Source organism: Alnus glutinosa, chromosome 3 (assembly GCF_958979055.1).
Source record: "Alnus glutinosa chromosome 3, dhAlnGlut1.1, whole genome shotgun sequence".
NCBI classification, from domain to species: Eukaryota; Viridiplantae; Streptophyta; class Magnoliopsida; order Fagales; family Betulaceae; genus Alnus; species Alnus glutinosa.
Window position 1 is genome coordinate 3,610,083 of NC_084888.1, and position 15,766 is coordinate 3,625,848.

At 36.5% G+C, this 15,766-nt stretch overlaps 1 protein-coding gene across 2 annotated transcripts in view; it reads left to right on the plus strand.

The window, feature by feature from the left end:
- LOC133863872 (suppressor of RPS4-RLD 1) overlaps nucleotides 1–15,119 on the plus strand; it is a 28,900-nt gene extending 13,781 nt beyond the window's left edge. Inside the window, exons 12-24 of one of the 2 annotated variants that reach the window (XM_062299995.1) lie at nucleotides 899–1,007; nucleotides 1,104–1,184; nucleotides 1,267–1,353; nucleotides 5,158–5,364; nucleotides 6,171–6,505; nucleotides 7,901–7,987; nucleotides 8,058–8,157; nucleotides 11,287–11,378; nucleotides 11,468–11,506; nucleotides 11,643–11,733; nucleotides 13,438–13,535; nucleotides 13,621–13,930; nucleotides 14,853–15,119. In XM_062299995.1, the coding sequence (XP_062155979.1) occupies nucleotides 899–1,007; nucleotides 1,104–1,184; nucleotides 1,267–1,353; nucleotides 5,158–5,364; nucleotides 6,171–6,505; nucleotides 7,901–7,987; nucleotides 8,058–8,157; nucleotides 11,287–11,378; nucleotides 11,468–11,506; nucleotides 11,643–11,733; nucleotides 13,438–13,535; nucleotides 13,621–13,909 (1,615 nt within the window). In that variant the 3' untranslated portion in view covers nucleotides 13,910–13,930; nucleotides 14,853–15,119. The remainder of the gene's footprint in view (nucleotides 1–898; nucleotides 1,008–1,103; nucleotides 1,185–1,266; nucleotides 1,354–5,157; nucleotides 5,365–6,170; nucleotides 6,506–7,900; nucleotides 7,988–8,057; nucleotides 8,158–11,286; nucleotides 11,379–11,467; nucleotides 11,507–11,642; nucleotides 11,734–13,437; nucleotides 13,536–13,620; nucleotides 13,931–14,852) is intronic. The other variant, XM_062299996.1, reaches the window with a different exon arrangement.
- The last annotated feature ends 647 nt before the right edge of the window (nucleotides 15,120–15,766 follow it).

A 15,766-nucleotide genomic window follows, 5' to 3' on the forward strand; every position in this document is an offset into this window, starting at 1 on the left:
TTCCATTATCTCATGGTGAATCTAGAATGAGAACAGGATTTATTACCATGTTTGGCAAGCATACACTAAAAGTGCATGGGTGATCCTTATACTTTACCCTTTTTTCTTATTTACTTTTTTTTTTTTCTCTCGCAGTTTTTTTATTGTTGGTCCTTCTCAGCATCTAGCATTAAGATCCTATACTTCTCTTGACGACCTGACTGAATGTAAAGAAAGAGGCAAGCTTTCTTAGATAACAAGAAAGTGCCTAAAATCTTTCAAGCTCTTACGTTGTGATGCATCTCTTTTGATAAACCTGGTCTTTGCCACATGTCATGTGTTTATCTAGCCGTTTCCAAAATGTGAATTTTCTGTTTCTCTTCATTTTCCTCAATTTTATTTGTTCTATTTTTTTTATTGATATCTTCAATGAGATATGAACTAATTGAGGAAAATGAAGAGAAATAAGGTAGAGGCATCTTCTCTTGAGGAACAAAGTATTAAGACAGAGAGCCCGTTTGCAATGAATAAATGGGAAAAAAAGTTGCAGAAGAGGAAAGATACAAATGTAATAACTAATAAGAAATTTAACAATCCACTTAAGGTGGTATTTAGGTGCTAGAATGCCTGCACGGTTGATAGCATCCCTTTTAGCTTTTATTTCAATCTCCTACGTTGATAATCAACGGGAATGGGATAACCATTTTTCATAGTATTTTGAATTTAATGATGGAAAAGTCCAATTTACTTCATAATTGTCTGAGCAAGCTTATAATAATCTGCTACTGTGCTTAAAATTGAACTGGTGGATCAACATTAACTTATACGTTTATTTTCACTTAATATTTTTTAGGTTGTTTCTTCATCAGCAATTTCACCTTTCTTTTTGGTGGTTAAATGCCTGGATTTTATATTGCAGGAAGGCAATCAAAGATTTATCAGCTGGGTTGAGCATTGAGAATGATAACATTGAGTGTTTGTATTTACGAGCTTCCTGTTACCACGCAATTGGAGAATATAGAGAGGCGGTATTGAAGAGTCTTTATTTTATTTTAGTTTAAATGAAGTTGCATATTTCTTGCTGTTTTGCTTTAAAGTACTAAATTTTGATTTGATGGTCATAGGTCAAAGACTATGATGCTGCGCTAGATTTGGAATTAGACTCGATGGAGAAATTTGTGCTTCAATGCCTGGCCTTTTATCAGGTTTGTTTCGCAAGTATGTATGCATTTCCAACCCTAGTTTTTGTGATGAGATTTAAAACGTATCATGTTTATTCTTTTGCAGAAAGAGATTGCTTTGTATACAGCCTCTAAAATCAACAGTGAGTTTTGCTGGTTTGACATTGATGGAGATATTGATCCACTCTTTAAGGTAAAATATATGTTTTATGAAGATTATACTTGTTGATAATTTTCATTTCCGTTGTAGTCTCTTACTACTTGCTTTCGATCACTTAATTGCAATACATTCTTCTAATCTTTATAATTTCTTATTTGTTGACATATTTGTAGTTTGAATTAGTAATGACCTGTTGGAAATAAAAACACGACAGATACAATATACTAGTGGAAGCTGTGCTTTGTTTATAGCTTCTGTTTTAGGCTAAATGAAATAAGTAAATCATAGTTCAATCTGAAGTCCCTATGATAAATCAACTATGTGAAAGAAGTCTTATAGGTGTTAACTAATGACAAGCTCTAAATGCCATGAATAATTGAATGCAATGTTAATTATAACGGAGTTCCATTTAATGATACCAAAAGTATTTTTTTTTTGATAAGTAAGAATAGTTTTATTGAAAGCGTAAGGCGCCCCTACGTACACTAGAAGTATACAACAGGAAACACCTAACTAGAAAGCGAAAAAGAAGCAAGAAAATCAGCAAAGCTGATTGATAATGGGTACAAATAAGCCATCGACTAGACATACAAGGTATGGAGGAACAACTCTAACACCTCCTCTAGGGAGCTCTCTAGGTTCTCAAAACACCTAAGGTTTCTTTCTCTCCAAATACACCAAAAAAGGCAAATAGGCACCATCTTCCAAGAAGTAGCGCTCCCAGATCTCCCAGACTTCCACCAACAAGCAACTAAGTCAAGCACACTCCTAGGCATGACCCAAGAAATACCAAAGTGAGAGAAAATGTTGTTCCATAGAGCTGAGGCCACATCACAATGCAGAAGAATATGGTCCACTGATTCCCCATCCTGCTTGCAAAGACAGCATCTATCAACAATAATTATGTGCCTCTTCTTGAGATTGTCCAAGGTAAGAATTCTGCCTAGAGCTGCAGACCAAGTGAAGAAAGCTGCCATCGGGGGAGCCTGAGACCGCCACACACTCTTCCATGGGAACCGACTACCTCCAGAACACATCATAGAACCAAAATAGGACTTCACCCTGAACACACCTGTCTTGGACGAGACCCATTTAAGACAATCTGCCCTCTCATTATTCACCTTGGTAGAGTCCAGCACCTGGAAGAAAGAGGCAAAAACATCGACTTCCCAATCATGAGCCTCTCTAACAAAGCTCACGTTCCATTGAATGGACCCGCCCAAAATCTCCAAATTATCAGCCATTGACGCATCCTTCACCCGAGCAATGCCAAAGAGATCAGGAAACACTTCTTTCAGAATCGTATCTCCACACCACAAGTCATGCCAAAATCTAATCCTACTCCCATCCCCCACCTCAAATCTAAGGAATTTGGAGAAATTCTCCCAACCTTTCCTTATAAACTTCCACAACCCTACTCCAAACGCCCCAGCAACCTCTCGGGAGCACCACCCACCCCACAAACTCCCATACTTGGAATCCACCGTGACTCTCCACCAAGCATCTCTATCCATGCCAAAGCGCCATAACCATTTACCTAGCAATGCGCGGTTGAACAGTACCAAATTTCTAATGCCAAGCCCCCCATTCGAAATTGGAGTACAAACCTTCTCCCAACTCACCAAATGGTATTTAAATTCTTCACCCATTCCACCCCAAAGAAAATCGCGTTGTAACTTCTCAATGCGCGAAGCAACACTCACCGGAATAGGGAACATAGACATGTAGTACGTAGGTAAGTTAGAGAGCGTACTCTTGATAAGGGTCACTCTCCCTCCCTTAGAGAGATATAACCTCTTCCAACTAGCCAACCGTTTTTCAACCTTCTCAATAACTCCATCCCAAATACGAGTAGACTTGTAAGAAGCCCCCAATGGAAGATCCAGATACATCACTGGCAAATGATCAACTTCACACTCTAAAATGTTGGCTAACCTTCCCACTTGAGCGACATTCCGCACTGGAATAAAACTGGATTTAGCCAAGTTAACCTTTAGACCCGAAACAGCCTCAAATAAGAGCAAGAGACTTTGCAAAGACCGAAGCTTGGAAGAGCTAGCATCACAGAAAATCAACGTGTCATCAGCGAACAAAAGGTGGGAAAAAGAAGCATCGCCCACTCTGAAACCATCCAACACACCCCCACTCACCGCCGCAGTAATCATACGACTCAGCACCTCCATAACAAACACAAACAAAAGGGGAGACAAAGGGTCTCCTTGCCTCAGGCCTCGAGAGCTACTGAAAAAGCCGTTTGGCGAGCCGTTAACTAGCACCGAAAACTTTGCAGAAGAAATGCAACGAGCTATCCACGAACACCATTTACCCCCAAAGCCGCATCTCCTCAACATATACAATAGAAAATCCCAATTAACGTGACCATAAGCTTTTTCTAAATCCATTTTGCAAACGACTCCCGGCTCCCTTGATTTAATACGACTATCAAGGCATTCATTCACAATAAGGATTGGATCAAGAATCTGCCTCCCTTTGATGAAAGCACTCTGGGATTTGGGGATAACCTTGTCCATTACCGTCTTCAATCTGTTAGCCAAAACTTTAACAATAATCTTGTAGATACCTCCTACAAGGCTTATGGGCCGGAAGTCTTTGAGAGACATAGCTCCTGGAGTCTTAGGAATAAGAGCAATAAAAGAAGCATTCAAACTCTTCTCAAATACTTCTCTAGCATGAAACTCAGAAAAAACCTCCATAATGTCCAAGCGCAAAACCTCCCAACAAGCTTGGAAAAAAGCCATAGTGAAGCCATCCGGACCCGGTGTTTTATCGCCCTTAAAAGCAAACACTACCTTCCTAACTTCCTCCTCCTCAAAGGCTCTCTCCAACCACCTTGCTTTTGACTCTAAAATAGCATCAAAGGAAAGATCATCCAACCGAGGCCTCCAATTGTGCTTCTCAGAGAAGAGATCTTGATAGAACTGAACCACATGCTCACCTAAAGTATTATACCAAAAGTATAATACCAAAAGTATTATAATTATAAAAAATAATAAAAGGAAAAGTTATATGTTTTAATGTCTTGATGAAAACCCTGATTTTTCTTTTGGTTTCAAATTTTGTGTTCCATTTTAATGTTGCAGGGAATTGGATTGGTAGAGAATTTTCCTGACGCTTTCTTCAGGAAGCTTAAGAGCTTCTGAAGTTATAGTCATTATATTTTTTATCTTTTTTTTTTTTTTTTTTTACAAGCCATTTTTCTAAATAAGACCTCCTTTTGTTCACTGTTTGAGGTTAACCCGCCCAAAGAGTGGCCTTTAATGATCTGTATAGCTTTGGTTGTTTGTGGGTTAAGCGCATCATTGTGCTTAATCTTCTTTAGGAAATGAAGACGTACATGCCAATTGGTGTGCACGGTTTCCAGAGAGCAAAATGAAGATGGCCTCAAAGTAGAAACATAGCCTTTCAATGATGACATCTGTTTCAGAATAATTCTATATTACTAGATTTTTCAATCTATCCATCAATTTCTTCTTGAGAAAAACGGTGTAAAAAGTTCCATGAGCATGTGACAGTTTTGCATAAGAGATGGTAGCGGGGGCCCAGGAACACACGATAAATGTTTCCTTAAGTAATTGTCAACAAGTAGGAATTTACCAATTCAATTTTATTGCTTTTCCATAGCTTCAGCATCCACTTAGGTTAACTGTTATAATGTTTAATATATTCAGTAAGGTGAGATTCTGTTATTTGTATATTTATGAGTCAGATAACAATGCAAGAAGCATTAAAGAATTGCTTCCTGCTGCACACTTTTTATTTTATCTGAAAAATTTCTTCTAAATTCATATTTATCGTATTTGTTTATGGGATCTTCAGGAGTACTGGTGCAAAAGGTTGCACCCCAAGAATGTATGTGAAAAGGTTTTCAGGCAGCCTCCCCTGCGTGAATCATTGAAGAAGAGTAAGCTGAGAAAGCAAGATTTTGCTGTTACAAAACAGAAGGCTGCTCTTCTACAGGTTGCTGATTCCATTGGTGGGAAAATCCAATATCATTGTCCTGGCTTCTTACCGAATAGGCGTCAGGTGATTGATATCAATGATCAGTTTGAAGTTGATCTCTGTTAGTTGTGCTTCTTAACATTCTTTCTATTTTCATAACGATTTAGTGAAAAGGCTTATTATCATACAACATATTGCCTTGCAAAAAAAATGATTTTTATTTTTTTATGGGGGAAAGTGAAATGACAGTGTTATTTCTTTTATTTTTGTTTTTGTTGGTCTTAAATGCCTATGTTCAGTAGAAGCTGATGGTCATCCACTGTTTATGGACTTTTGTGACTCTTTCCCATATGTCATACTGGGAAACAAAAGCAAAATCAATGATAAACCCTTATGCATATGTGATCTTTTTATTTGGTTGCTTGAGTAAAAGGATTACACTTTCTGTAGCTACATATATTTTTTATTTTTGTTTTTCATATGATGTTTACTAGTTTGAATATTTGTTCAGGAGATAAAATAGGACATATGGTTGATGTGTAACATTCTCAATCAGACTTTGGCTTTGTTTTAAAATTTGATCCAAGTTGTTTAAACTAACGGAGCTAGTATCTGTCTTCATCATGGGAAAATGTTATAATAGTTTTTACTATGATTTAAACCTTTTTTTTTTTTTTTTGTCATATTCTGGTTAAATTTAGTTTTAATTTTATCAATCAACTGTGTTTTCACTCAGTTTTAGAAATCAACTCTGCATGTTTTCATTTCATCGAATCTCTTCACATACCCTTTAAATTGCTGACTAGCCATCCAATATGGATGCCAAGACTTATTTTCTGTATTCTCCTTGTATCTTCTATTAATTTTTTTCATATTTTATTATGTACTAGCATCGCATGGCAGGATTGGCAGCTATTGAAATTGCACAGAAGGTTTCAAAAGCTTGGCGGTCCTTGCAAGTGGAATGGAAACATTCTAATAAAAATACATCAAAGAATGGTAAGAGAGCCCGGAGAAGGGAAAGAATTAATATGGCCAGCCAGAATAGAGGTGGTGCTGGTTGTAGTACAAGCAGTTTCTCAGAGCCATCGACTTCATATGGGATTACAGAAGAAAGATCATTTGGCCGTTCTATGATGAAATGGCAAGATGTTTACTCTTTGGCTGTCAAATGGAGACAGGTTTCTGAACCTTGTGACCCAGTTGTGTGGATTAACAAATTAAGGTATTCCATCTTAATGCCAAGTAGAGAAGAATGTCTGACTGTGGCCCCATTTGTTATATGTTAGAAATTTCTCTTTTTCTAAATTTTGTTGTTTATCTATAGATCGGTGTTATTTTGTTCACTGTATTTTGTATTTCCTCCAATTATAATATCTAAGAGTTTTCTCAGTATATGGTAAGGTATCCCTACATAGGCATTCCTTTTCCGTTTTAAATCATTATTAATTATTGTTATGTTGAAAGCTGATTTATTTCCTTTAGTAAAATAAGTTACTGTCTCCATTTGTTGCTCTTAGACATTTCTCTTGTTCTAATTTTGTTTTACTCTCTCTATATCGGTGTTATTTTGTTCAGTATCTTTTACGCTTTACCAAAAGTATCTTTTTTGCCTGCTATTAGTTTTTAATATTTTATTCAAAAAACATATTTTTAATATATTCTTTAATACACGGTAATGCAACCCTAGAGCTGGCATTATTTCCTAATATTAACTAGATCATGTCAAATGAGTATTATAAGATGAATTAATAAGAAACTTAACTAAGTTTCCGTTAGCTGCAATAGTTTGGTTCAGGTTTGGGTCCAAAAATTTTCAGGCACAGGCACCAACCTGAGACCAAGCCTTCAACCGGTTACCTTTAATATTTGATAATACTGTTGACATATAATAAGGATCGCTAGTAAGTTTGCCTCATGTTGGCATGGCCACGGCTTGTTCGAATTAAAGCTAGTTCTGTTAGGGACCGTGTCCACTTTGCTTAGCATCGCTATACCTTAATCATAACACAAATGTTGTCAGGTTCACATTGAATCTTTCTAGCTCTATGTTTGCTGACTATCCAATGCTCATTGTTGGGTGGTAATATTTTGGCTGATCGACTTGCATTAACTTGGATTGGACAGAAATTTTTATTCCGGATGCGGGATGCGAAATCCAGATACTCTAACCTCCTGGATCTGGCATATTTGTTTGAATTATATATGTACACATTGTACAGAAGATAAATGATGCATATGGAAATATGGAATATTAATTGCATTTTTAGTTTGCGTTTTCATATCGTTTTGGGTTCATAATACGTATATATTAATAAGAACAACACCAGTTTGTTTTTTTTTTTTTTTTTTTTTTTTTTTTTTTTTAAAGTTGCCCAAAAATAGGTTTGGGTTTGTTGCAATTGTAGGCACTTATTGTCAAAATATGGTCAGGTCAGTTTTTACTTGGACAAAACAGCATGACTGTTGCTCATTTCCAAGCCCATTTTGATTGCCAATGTTTGGATGATCTTTAATTTTTCTCATAAAATCTAGCTTTTTAGTTGAATAATTGAGAAATAAACTCAAATAATTACTTGCGTTGGTTTTTTTTGGTTTTATGGGATTCTCTGCAATTCAGTGAAGAGTTCAATGCTGGATTTGGCTCTCACACTCCAATGATTCTTGGACAGGCGAAAGTCGTTCGCTACTTCCCAAATTATAAAAGGTAAAAGCCTCTTCTGGACTGATTTTAGTGTAAAACTGTTTACGAATCTCATTATTTGTTAAAGCTGCAGAACGTTAAATGTTGCGAAGACTATCATAAGGGAGAAATTGTCTGTGTACAGCAAGGCAGATGAAGTTATTGATATATCTGAAGATGGGAAACTGAAATATGTGAGTTCTTTAACAGTCATTTTGAACCTATTTTTGTGTCCTTTGCTTTTGCATACTGCACAAGGGTCTGTAATTTCTAATTTTCCTAAGTTCCTTCTTTTTTTTCTTTTTTCTTTTTTTTCAGAATTTGTAAATAAGTTTGTTATGAACTTCTATCCTCACTAGCATGTTTTGTTATTGTTTACTTGCCAGTTGCATAGTCCAAGGGTAGGCCTCTAGTATTATGGGAATTGTAATTGTTATCCGAAGACTATCTGTTTTTATGCTTTTCTTGTTTTGTGCTATGCTGATACTAGCTGTGGCCTAGATGATAGAGGCATCTAAGCATGGATCAAATATATTGTGTCATAATTGAAAAATTATAACATCATCATTAACCAAGTTATGTTTGCAGCTCGCCTTTAGGGAATTGAAGTTGTGAATCCTGAAAATATATTGAATTGTTAGAGGGAAAATTCTGCAAAAGAAGAGCAATTAATTGTTTCTTATCCTTACTAGGGTAAGAAAAGAAACATGAATAATGTACTAGTTATTCGTATCAAGTTTATGAGATAGCTCGGGCATTCTCCTCCATCACCAAAGAGCATTCTTAATACTTCAGGCAGTAATAGAATAGAGAATCATCACACTTGGGTATGGGAGGACAAAATTATGAATAGTAGTTCTATGAGAAATCGAATCTGAGTCTTTCATCTTCTTTGACTGATTACTCTGCACCCTTAGAATTTTTCTTTTTTGGTTACACTATTAGAAAAATTTGGTAATTCTATCTCTTTATTTCAACCAAGCTTCCCTGCTTTTTGTCTGCAATATGTTATTTGCAACGTGAATGATCTAAGATTTTACTTGATAGGTAATATGATAAGTCATTGGTATAGAAAGGTCAAGATATACCCTAATTCTAAAACAGTGGTCGCAGATCATCATGTTCAGACTATTATTTTCTGGTCAAGCAGTGCACCATTTGTGCTCATGTGGGCCATTTGATTCTTCCTTATGTTTGAATCCCTCAATCATATATTTGAAGATCTTATACCTCAGAGTCATAGATTAAAATCTTAAATATTGAAAAATCTTGGCCTAGTGGTAAGAAATATCAATATGGAGTAAATGCTATAGGTTAAAATTTTAGGAATAAATGTATTTTCGGTCCTTGTGGTTTGAGGTTTTGACAAATAGTTCCCTGAGTTTTAAAAAGTGATTAATTACTCCATGGGGTAAGCAACAAATAAAAAAAAAACAAAATAGTCAATGCCGTTAGAAAAGTTGACGGAATCTGTTAATGTTCCACATCAACACCAATTGGAGTGTGATATGAGCCACTTATGAAAAAAAAAAAAAAATTAAAAACATTAAAAACAAAATGTAATATATATATATATATAATTGCAGGGGGTTGGTCGAGCCACCCCCTTTGGCCAAATGTTTTTTTTTTGTTTTGCTTTTTATGTATATTTTACATTTTTAGTAAATTGTATATTTTTATTTGAAGTGACACGTGTCATACTCTAATTGATGTTGATGTAGCACATTAATGGATTTTGTCGACTTTTCTAATGGCAATGACTAATTTTTATTTTTATTTTACTTACCTCAGGGATTCATTAATTACTTTTTAAAGCTCAATGAGCTATTTGTCGAAACCCCAAAACACGGGGACTAAAAATGCATTTATCCCAAAATTTTATATTTTGGGGATATTAAAACATTAGTTATTTAATTAAATTCACTATTTCCTATCAATTTAAGCTTTTTGAGACAATTAATGATGGGAAAAGTCCGCATACCTCCCTCAAACTACCACTCAATTGACAATGTCCCCCTCTTTCCCCCCCCCCCCCCCCCAAAAAAAAAAAACTTTTGATTTCAACAATTTTCTCTCCAAACTACTAAAAATTGTCATTGTCCCCCTAATGAAAAAATACCCTTACTAAAAATAAAAAATAAAAAAAAAATAAAAAAAAAATCCGAAAAGACTTGTTGGAATAGGGGGGTGAAATGGATTTTTAGCCCTAACAGGATGTTTGAGGCAACTTGGCTAAATGGGTTTCTTTGAGGCAAGGTTGTGATCTTTGGTCGAAAATTTTCTGTAATGGACACATTCCATATGTGAATTTTGCAGTTACTATGTGTGGTGAATAGTATTCTTTGATAGGCCAATAGGGCAGGAACTTGACCAGAATTAGCCCTTAGTTGCTTCCAGACATGGATTCATCTACTCTCAGAGCTAGTGAATAGAAAGTCTTTTGTGAGTGCGATAGAGAAAATGTTACCTTCTTGGCGGTGGAGAGAGGCTATGCAATGGTAAAGAAGGGGTTGAGAGGGAGATGTGCGCACAGGGGAGTGTCCATGGTGTCTCGGGGCTCATAGGCCACAGTGGGGGGATTGATGTTGCTGAAGCAGAAGACGGCCTTGGAGAAGCAAACTGGATGTTAGGTTCAGATTCATTTTGATGCGCACCAAAAGTCTCCTAGGTAAATTGATGTTCTTCCTTTCTTCGTCCGTGAAGCTCCTCAGATCCATTTGGCCAAACGGGGTGTTCTAGCGGGGTTTTTTTTCTCTCCAATTTATAAGGGTACTTTCGTCTTATTGAAAAATGTTAGGGATCATTTTTGTCTTCTTGCTAGCTTTAGGGGGAAAATTGACAATTTTTAGTAGTTTGGAGGGGACATTGTCTCAATCTAAAGTTTGAGAGGGGCATTGTCAATTGAATAGTAGTTTGAGGGGGGTATGTGGACTTTTCTCATTAATGATTTGACATAGTATTAGAACAGAGATCTTGACTTCCAACCGTAACTCCAGATTATACCCTTCATTTAAGTTAAATGTTTCACGTGTCGGGTCTCACTTATTGAGGAAGAGTTTGGGCCACGTGATGGGAAGTATTAGTATATTAGTTAAATGATTAAATTCATCATTTCCTATTGGCTTAAGTTTTGGAAACAATTAGTGAATCAGTGATCTAACAGAGGACTTCACCAAAAAAAAAAAATCATTTTATATGATATTATCACCTTTATATCATACTTTTTGGGTTGATTTTGTTTTGCATGGTTACCTTTGTCAGACATATATGCTTTTTCATGTATTGAAAACTCAATATGGTAGCTAATTTTAACATACACGCAGATTGAAGATGCAGAATCCTGCTCTGATCTTTACAGAGTCGTCGGTGAGGACTTCTGGTTGGCTACTTGGTGTAACAGTACTGCCATTGAGGGGTAATTAGACGTAAAAACTAAAGTTTAATATCCTGCGCATTCAAACTTTCTTGTAATTTCTAGTTTTTTACTGTTTATGCTTATTTCAGGAAGCGGCTCGAAGGGACGAGGATTACCCTAATAAAAATGTAAATTATAGTTTAGCTTTGCTGCTGCCTTGCATTTTTTCCTTTCCTTCTCTTCCTTTTTTTTTTCCTTAAAAAAAAATAAAAATCCTTTGTATATAACTTTCTCTACATTTCACACATCAAATAATTTTCCTAGGGGAGAAGACAGATTCGACTTTGCAATCAGAACACCCTGTACGCCTTCTAGATGGGATGAATTTGATGCAGAAATGACAGCAGCATGGGAAGTATGTTACTCTAGATTTCATATATATACATATATAGCCTATATTTCATGAGCAAAGTGCACTACTTAAAAGTTTGAGCCATAGCTTTTTCCTGTGGATTTCATACCTTTTGATATGTTGTTAGATTCTGGATCTCAGAGCTAGTTGAGCTTAATCTGCAATCCAAGTGGACTACTTAAAAATTTAAGTAGGTGACTAGGTGTTGCTTAATCTGTGAAGCCAAGAGAACTATTAACACTTAAGAATTTAAGTGTTCGGTTTCTGTGTTTTTTTTTTTTTTTTAATCTCAGTTTTTATTCTTTAGACGATAGATCTTCCTCAGGAGATGTACTTTCATCCCTACTGGGTAGTTTTCTTGACTGGATGTGCTGCACTCTGGTGTTGCAACTCTTTACAGCTCTATAAACGTTCTGAAACAATCCTCACAGATTCATCTTTCTCATGATCCCAACCAGATGGCTTAGACATGTTTATGTAGTTCCTTGTTGGAAAAACAGACTGCTGATGCAAGTAAAGTTACAGTAAATTTCTCCATAACTATAACCTAGCAGAAATAGGTATTAGTCCAGCATTATTGTAAGGGCGCCTAAGCATGCTTTAAGCTTGCAGCTCAGTGAGGCCCAGATGTGGTGCATCCCAGGGGCAGCAAGTAAACGTACAATAAATTTCTTTATAGATTATAATTATGCATCAGTAGCTACCCATTCGGCCTTGCTTTATTAGAAGTACGTGTAGGCATGCTTAAGCCTGGAGCTCAGCAAGGCTCTCATTGCAAGTGAAGTCCCTCAGGAAGGCACCTTCTATGAACACAGCTTAATCACAAAAGCATGCGCTTTTCTTCTAAAAGCTCATATTAATCATAGTCTCATATTTCTGGTAACTGTATCAAATGCAATTTGACCATATTGCCATGGTTTCATGGCTTTAATGTTGTAAACTTTTAGATGAGATATTTGACACTAGAACCTTAAGCAAATGAAAGGAATCCTTTATATTGGCTATCCTTAATTCTGCACTTCACCTTTTTGCTTTGTTGTTTGTTTTGACTTCAAATTTGGAATTCTTCTTGTTTCTATTGTATCAATGCATTTTGGTCTTGAACATATTTCGCTAAGCGATGTGCTTGAGTGGTTGAATTTGTCATATATGTTAAGATCTAATTTATCTGTATCATTGCATATGGTAAAGTTGCAATATTGTTCAATTTTCCGTCCAAACTGCTTCTATTATTTCATTTTTCCTACACGCATTGCACTTAAACTCAGGGTCTGCCATGCCTTGCACTTTGCACTTGAGCTCTAGGCGACCTTAGGAGCCTCTAGTGACGGTGATCCCAATACCTTGCCTAGCCTCAATCTGCTTAAGCAAGATTTTATGACATGATCCACATTTTCTTTCGTGGTGAGGCTGCTGGATACAACTGGACCACTAGGTCAGTGGTAATCGTAGAAGTTGGATACAATGTTTTCTCTCTTCCACTCGGCATTTCAACTTTCAACTGGAGGGAACTTCTCCTCGATCCTCATTGTGCATATAACATTGGAGTCTATATATTCTTGTTTCTCTTTTGTAAAATCAATCGAATCAGTTGCATCTTTCTGTGGTGTCTTTTTTTCACCATTTGGAGATCTGAAGTTTTCAATTTCCTTTCCAACCATGTTGAATCAGTTGTAACATTTGCATGTGCCTACTATGTAATGGCAGGCTATACGCAATGCTTATTGTGGTGAGAACTATGGATCTACTGACTCCAGTGTACTTGAAAATGTGAGAGATGCAATCTTAAGGATGACATATTACTGGTAAAATGTGATTTTCATCTCGGAAATGGTTTGTTTGCTGCAGACAGTTTATAGGTGTGTCAATAAACCCGATTGGTTCTTTCAGGTACAATTTTATGCCGCTGTCAAGGGGTTCTGCTGTTGTTGGGTTTGTTGTTATGCTTGGATTACTTCTTGCGGCTAACATGGAGTTTACGGGAAACATACCACTAGAGTTACAGGTGGATTGGGAAGCCATTCTAAGCTTTGATCCAAACACCTTTGTGGAATCTGTGAAGAGTTGGTTGTATCCATCTCTTAAGGTAACAACTTCCTGGAAAGATCTCCCAGATGTGACATCTACTTTTGTAACAACGGGAGCAGTTGTGGCTGCTTTGAGCTCCTATGATGATTGAACTGCTTTAAATCTTGAAGAGGTGAGTTAACTACATCATTATTTCTGCTAAATGGCATCACTATATTGCTGTAATAAAGTAAAATTTATGCCCCGTTTGTTTCGGCGTAAAATGATTTCTGAAAAATGGTTTCGGTATTTTCCGGTGTTTGGTAGGGGCGAAAATAATGGTCAACCGGAAAATGATTTCCATTTGACCAAAAATGCTTAATAAATTTCGGAAAATGATTTACGCTTTTTAAAAGCGTAAATCATTTTCCGTAAATGGTAGATGCAGTCGATTCTTTTTTAAACAACGCAATCGACCTTTACGTTCAAGCAGTTGATTGTTGCCGAATTTCAACAAGTCAGATTCCGACTCCGGTCGGTGCCGTAATTCAACAAATTAAGCCGGAATCCGGCGACGTCCGGCAGATGTCGCCGGATTCTGGGGATACCATGCTAGATTTCGGCCAGATTGGCCGGAACGCCGGATCACCGGCCAGAACGGCCGGACCCCCGGCATCTGGCCGAATCTCATGCCAGTTGGCCGGAAACTGGCCAGGACGGCCGGTTTCCGGTCAACTGGCCGGGATCCGGCCGGTTTGTGCCGGATTCCGGCAACTTTTGCCGGAATTTGTATATGTCAAATTTAAAAAAATATTTTTATATTATTTTATATTAATATTTTTTTTATTTTGTGAATAAAATTTAATTTTTTTAAATTAATATGATTAAATTAAAATATAAAAAATATTTGTAATTTTCCGTACGCGCCAAACACCGAAAAATGATTTCGACGGAAAATATTTTTTTGAAAAATGACTTCCCTGAAACTATTTTACGACGGAAACTATTTTACACCGAAACAAACGGAGCATTAGAGGTAATTAAGTTTTCTTTTGGACCCAGGGTAGATAAGAAATTAACTTGTTTGGCATGTTATTGACCATACATAATTGCAGCTCAGTTATGGCGATGCTAGAGTAAAACATGTAGTAATCTCATCTTTGTGGGCGAATTGATGCAGCAAAACATTGCAATTTGCAAGGAAAAAGCTTTGTAACTGTAGGCAGTGTTTCTTGGCGCGGATGATTGTACTAACTTGGACCTGTGGAGGATGGTAAATTTTAGGCGAGAAATCTTCAAAATCCGCACCGGCTAGTGCATTGTGAAAATTGCATGTTGTACATTAATGTAAGGTACCATTCTGGGATAATAAAATAGCAAGATCCCACCCCCCCCCCCCCCCCCCCCCCCCCAAAAAAATATATATATATATATATTTATATTTATACAATGAAAATAAATTTGCTTTGCGTGATTCAGTCCAAAAAGGATAATTATATCTGTTAGTTGGGTGTAGATTTAACTGGCCTGGTTTTTCCCCCTTCCCCCTCCCCCTTGGGGTCAGTTACTTATAAAAATAAATAAACTAGCCTGGTTTTAAGATGTATACAATCCGGGAGTATGATCATTCTGATTATATTACGTCCATGGTTGAGTTGTTTTGAACAATCTGTTTGACAGGCAAGGGTTATTATATTACTACACCCTTTTTTTTCCTTTGTTTTATTTTCTTTTTGCAGTGTTTTTCGTAATAATTTCCACTGAATTATTTCAAGCCCGTTCATGACTTGAGCTATGTAAAGCCTATGTATATGCGGTCTAAAATTATTATATTATATTTTTTCAGAGTGGGGTTCGAATTGGCGTCACAATCCTGCATACATATAGTTATGCCGACTGCCGAGCACCTCAAGATTTATGCTACCTACTCTAAATAAATTATCTTATAAAAATATATTTCTCTATTAAGGTATTGCTGAATCCATACAATTATTCTTTTATTTGTGTCCTACGTAAATGATTTAGTGCG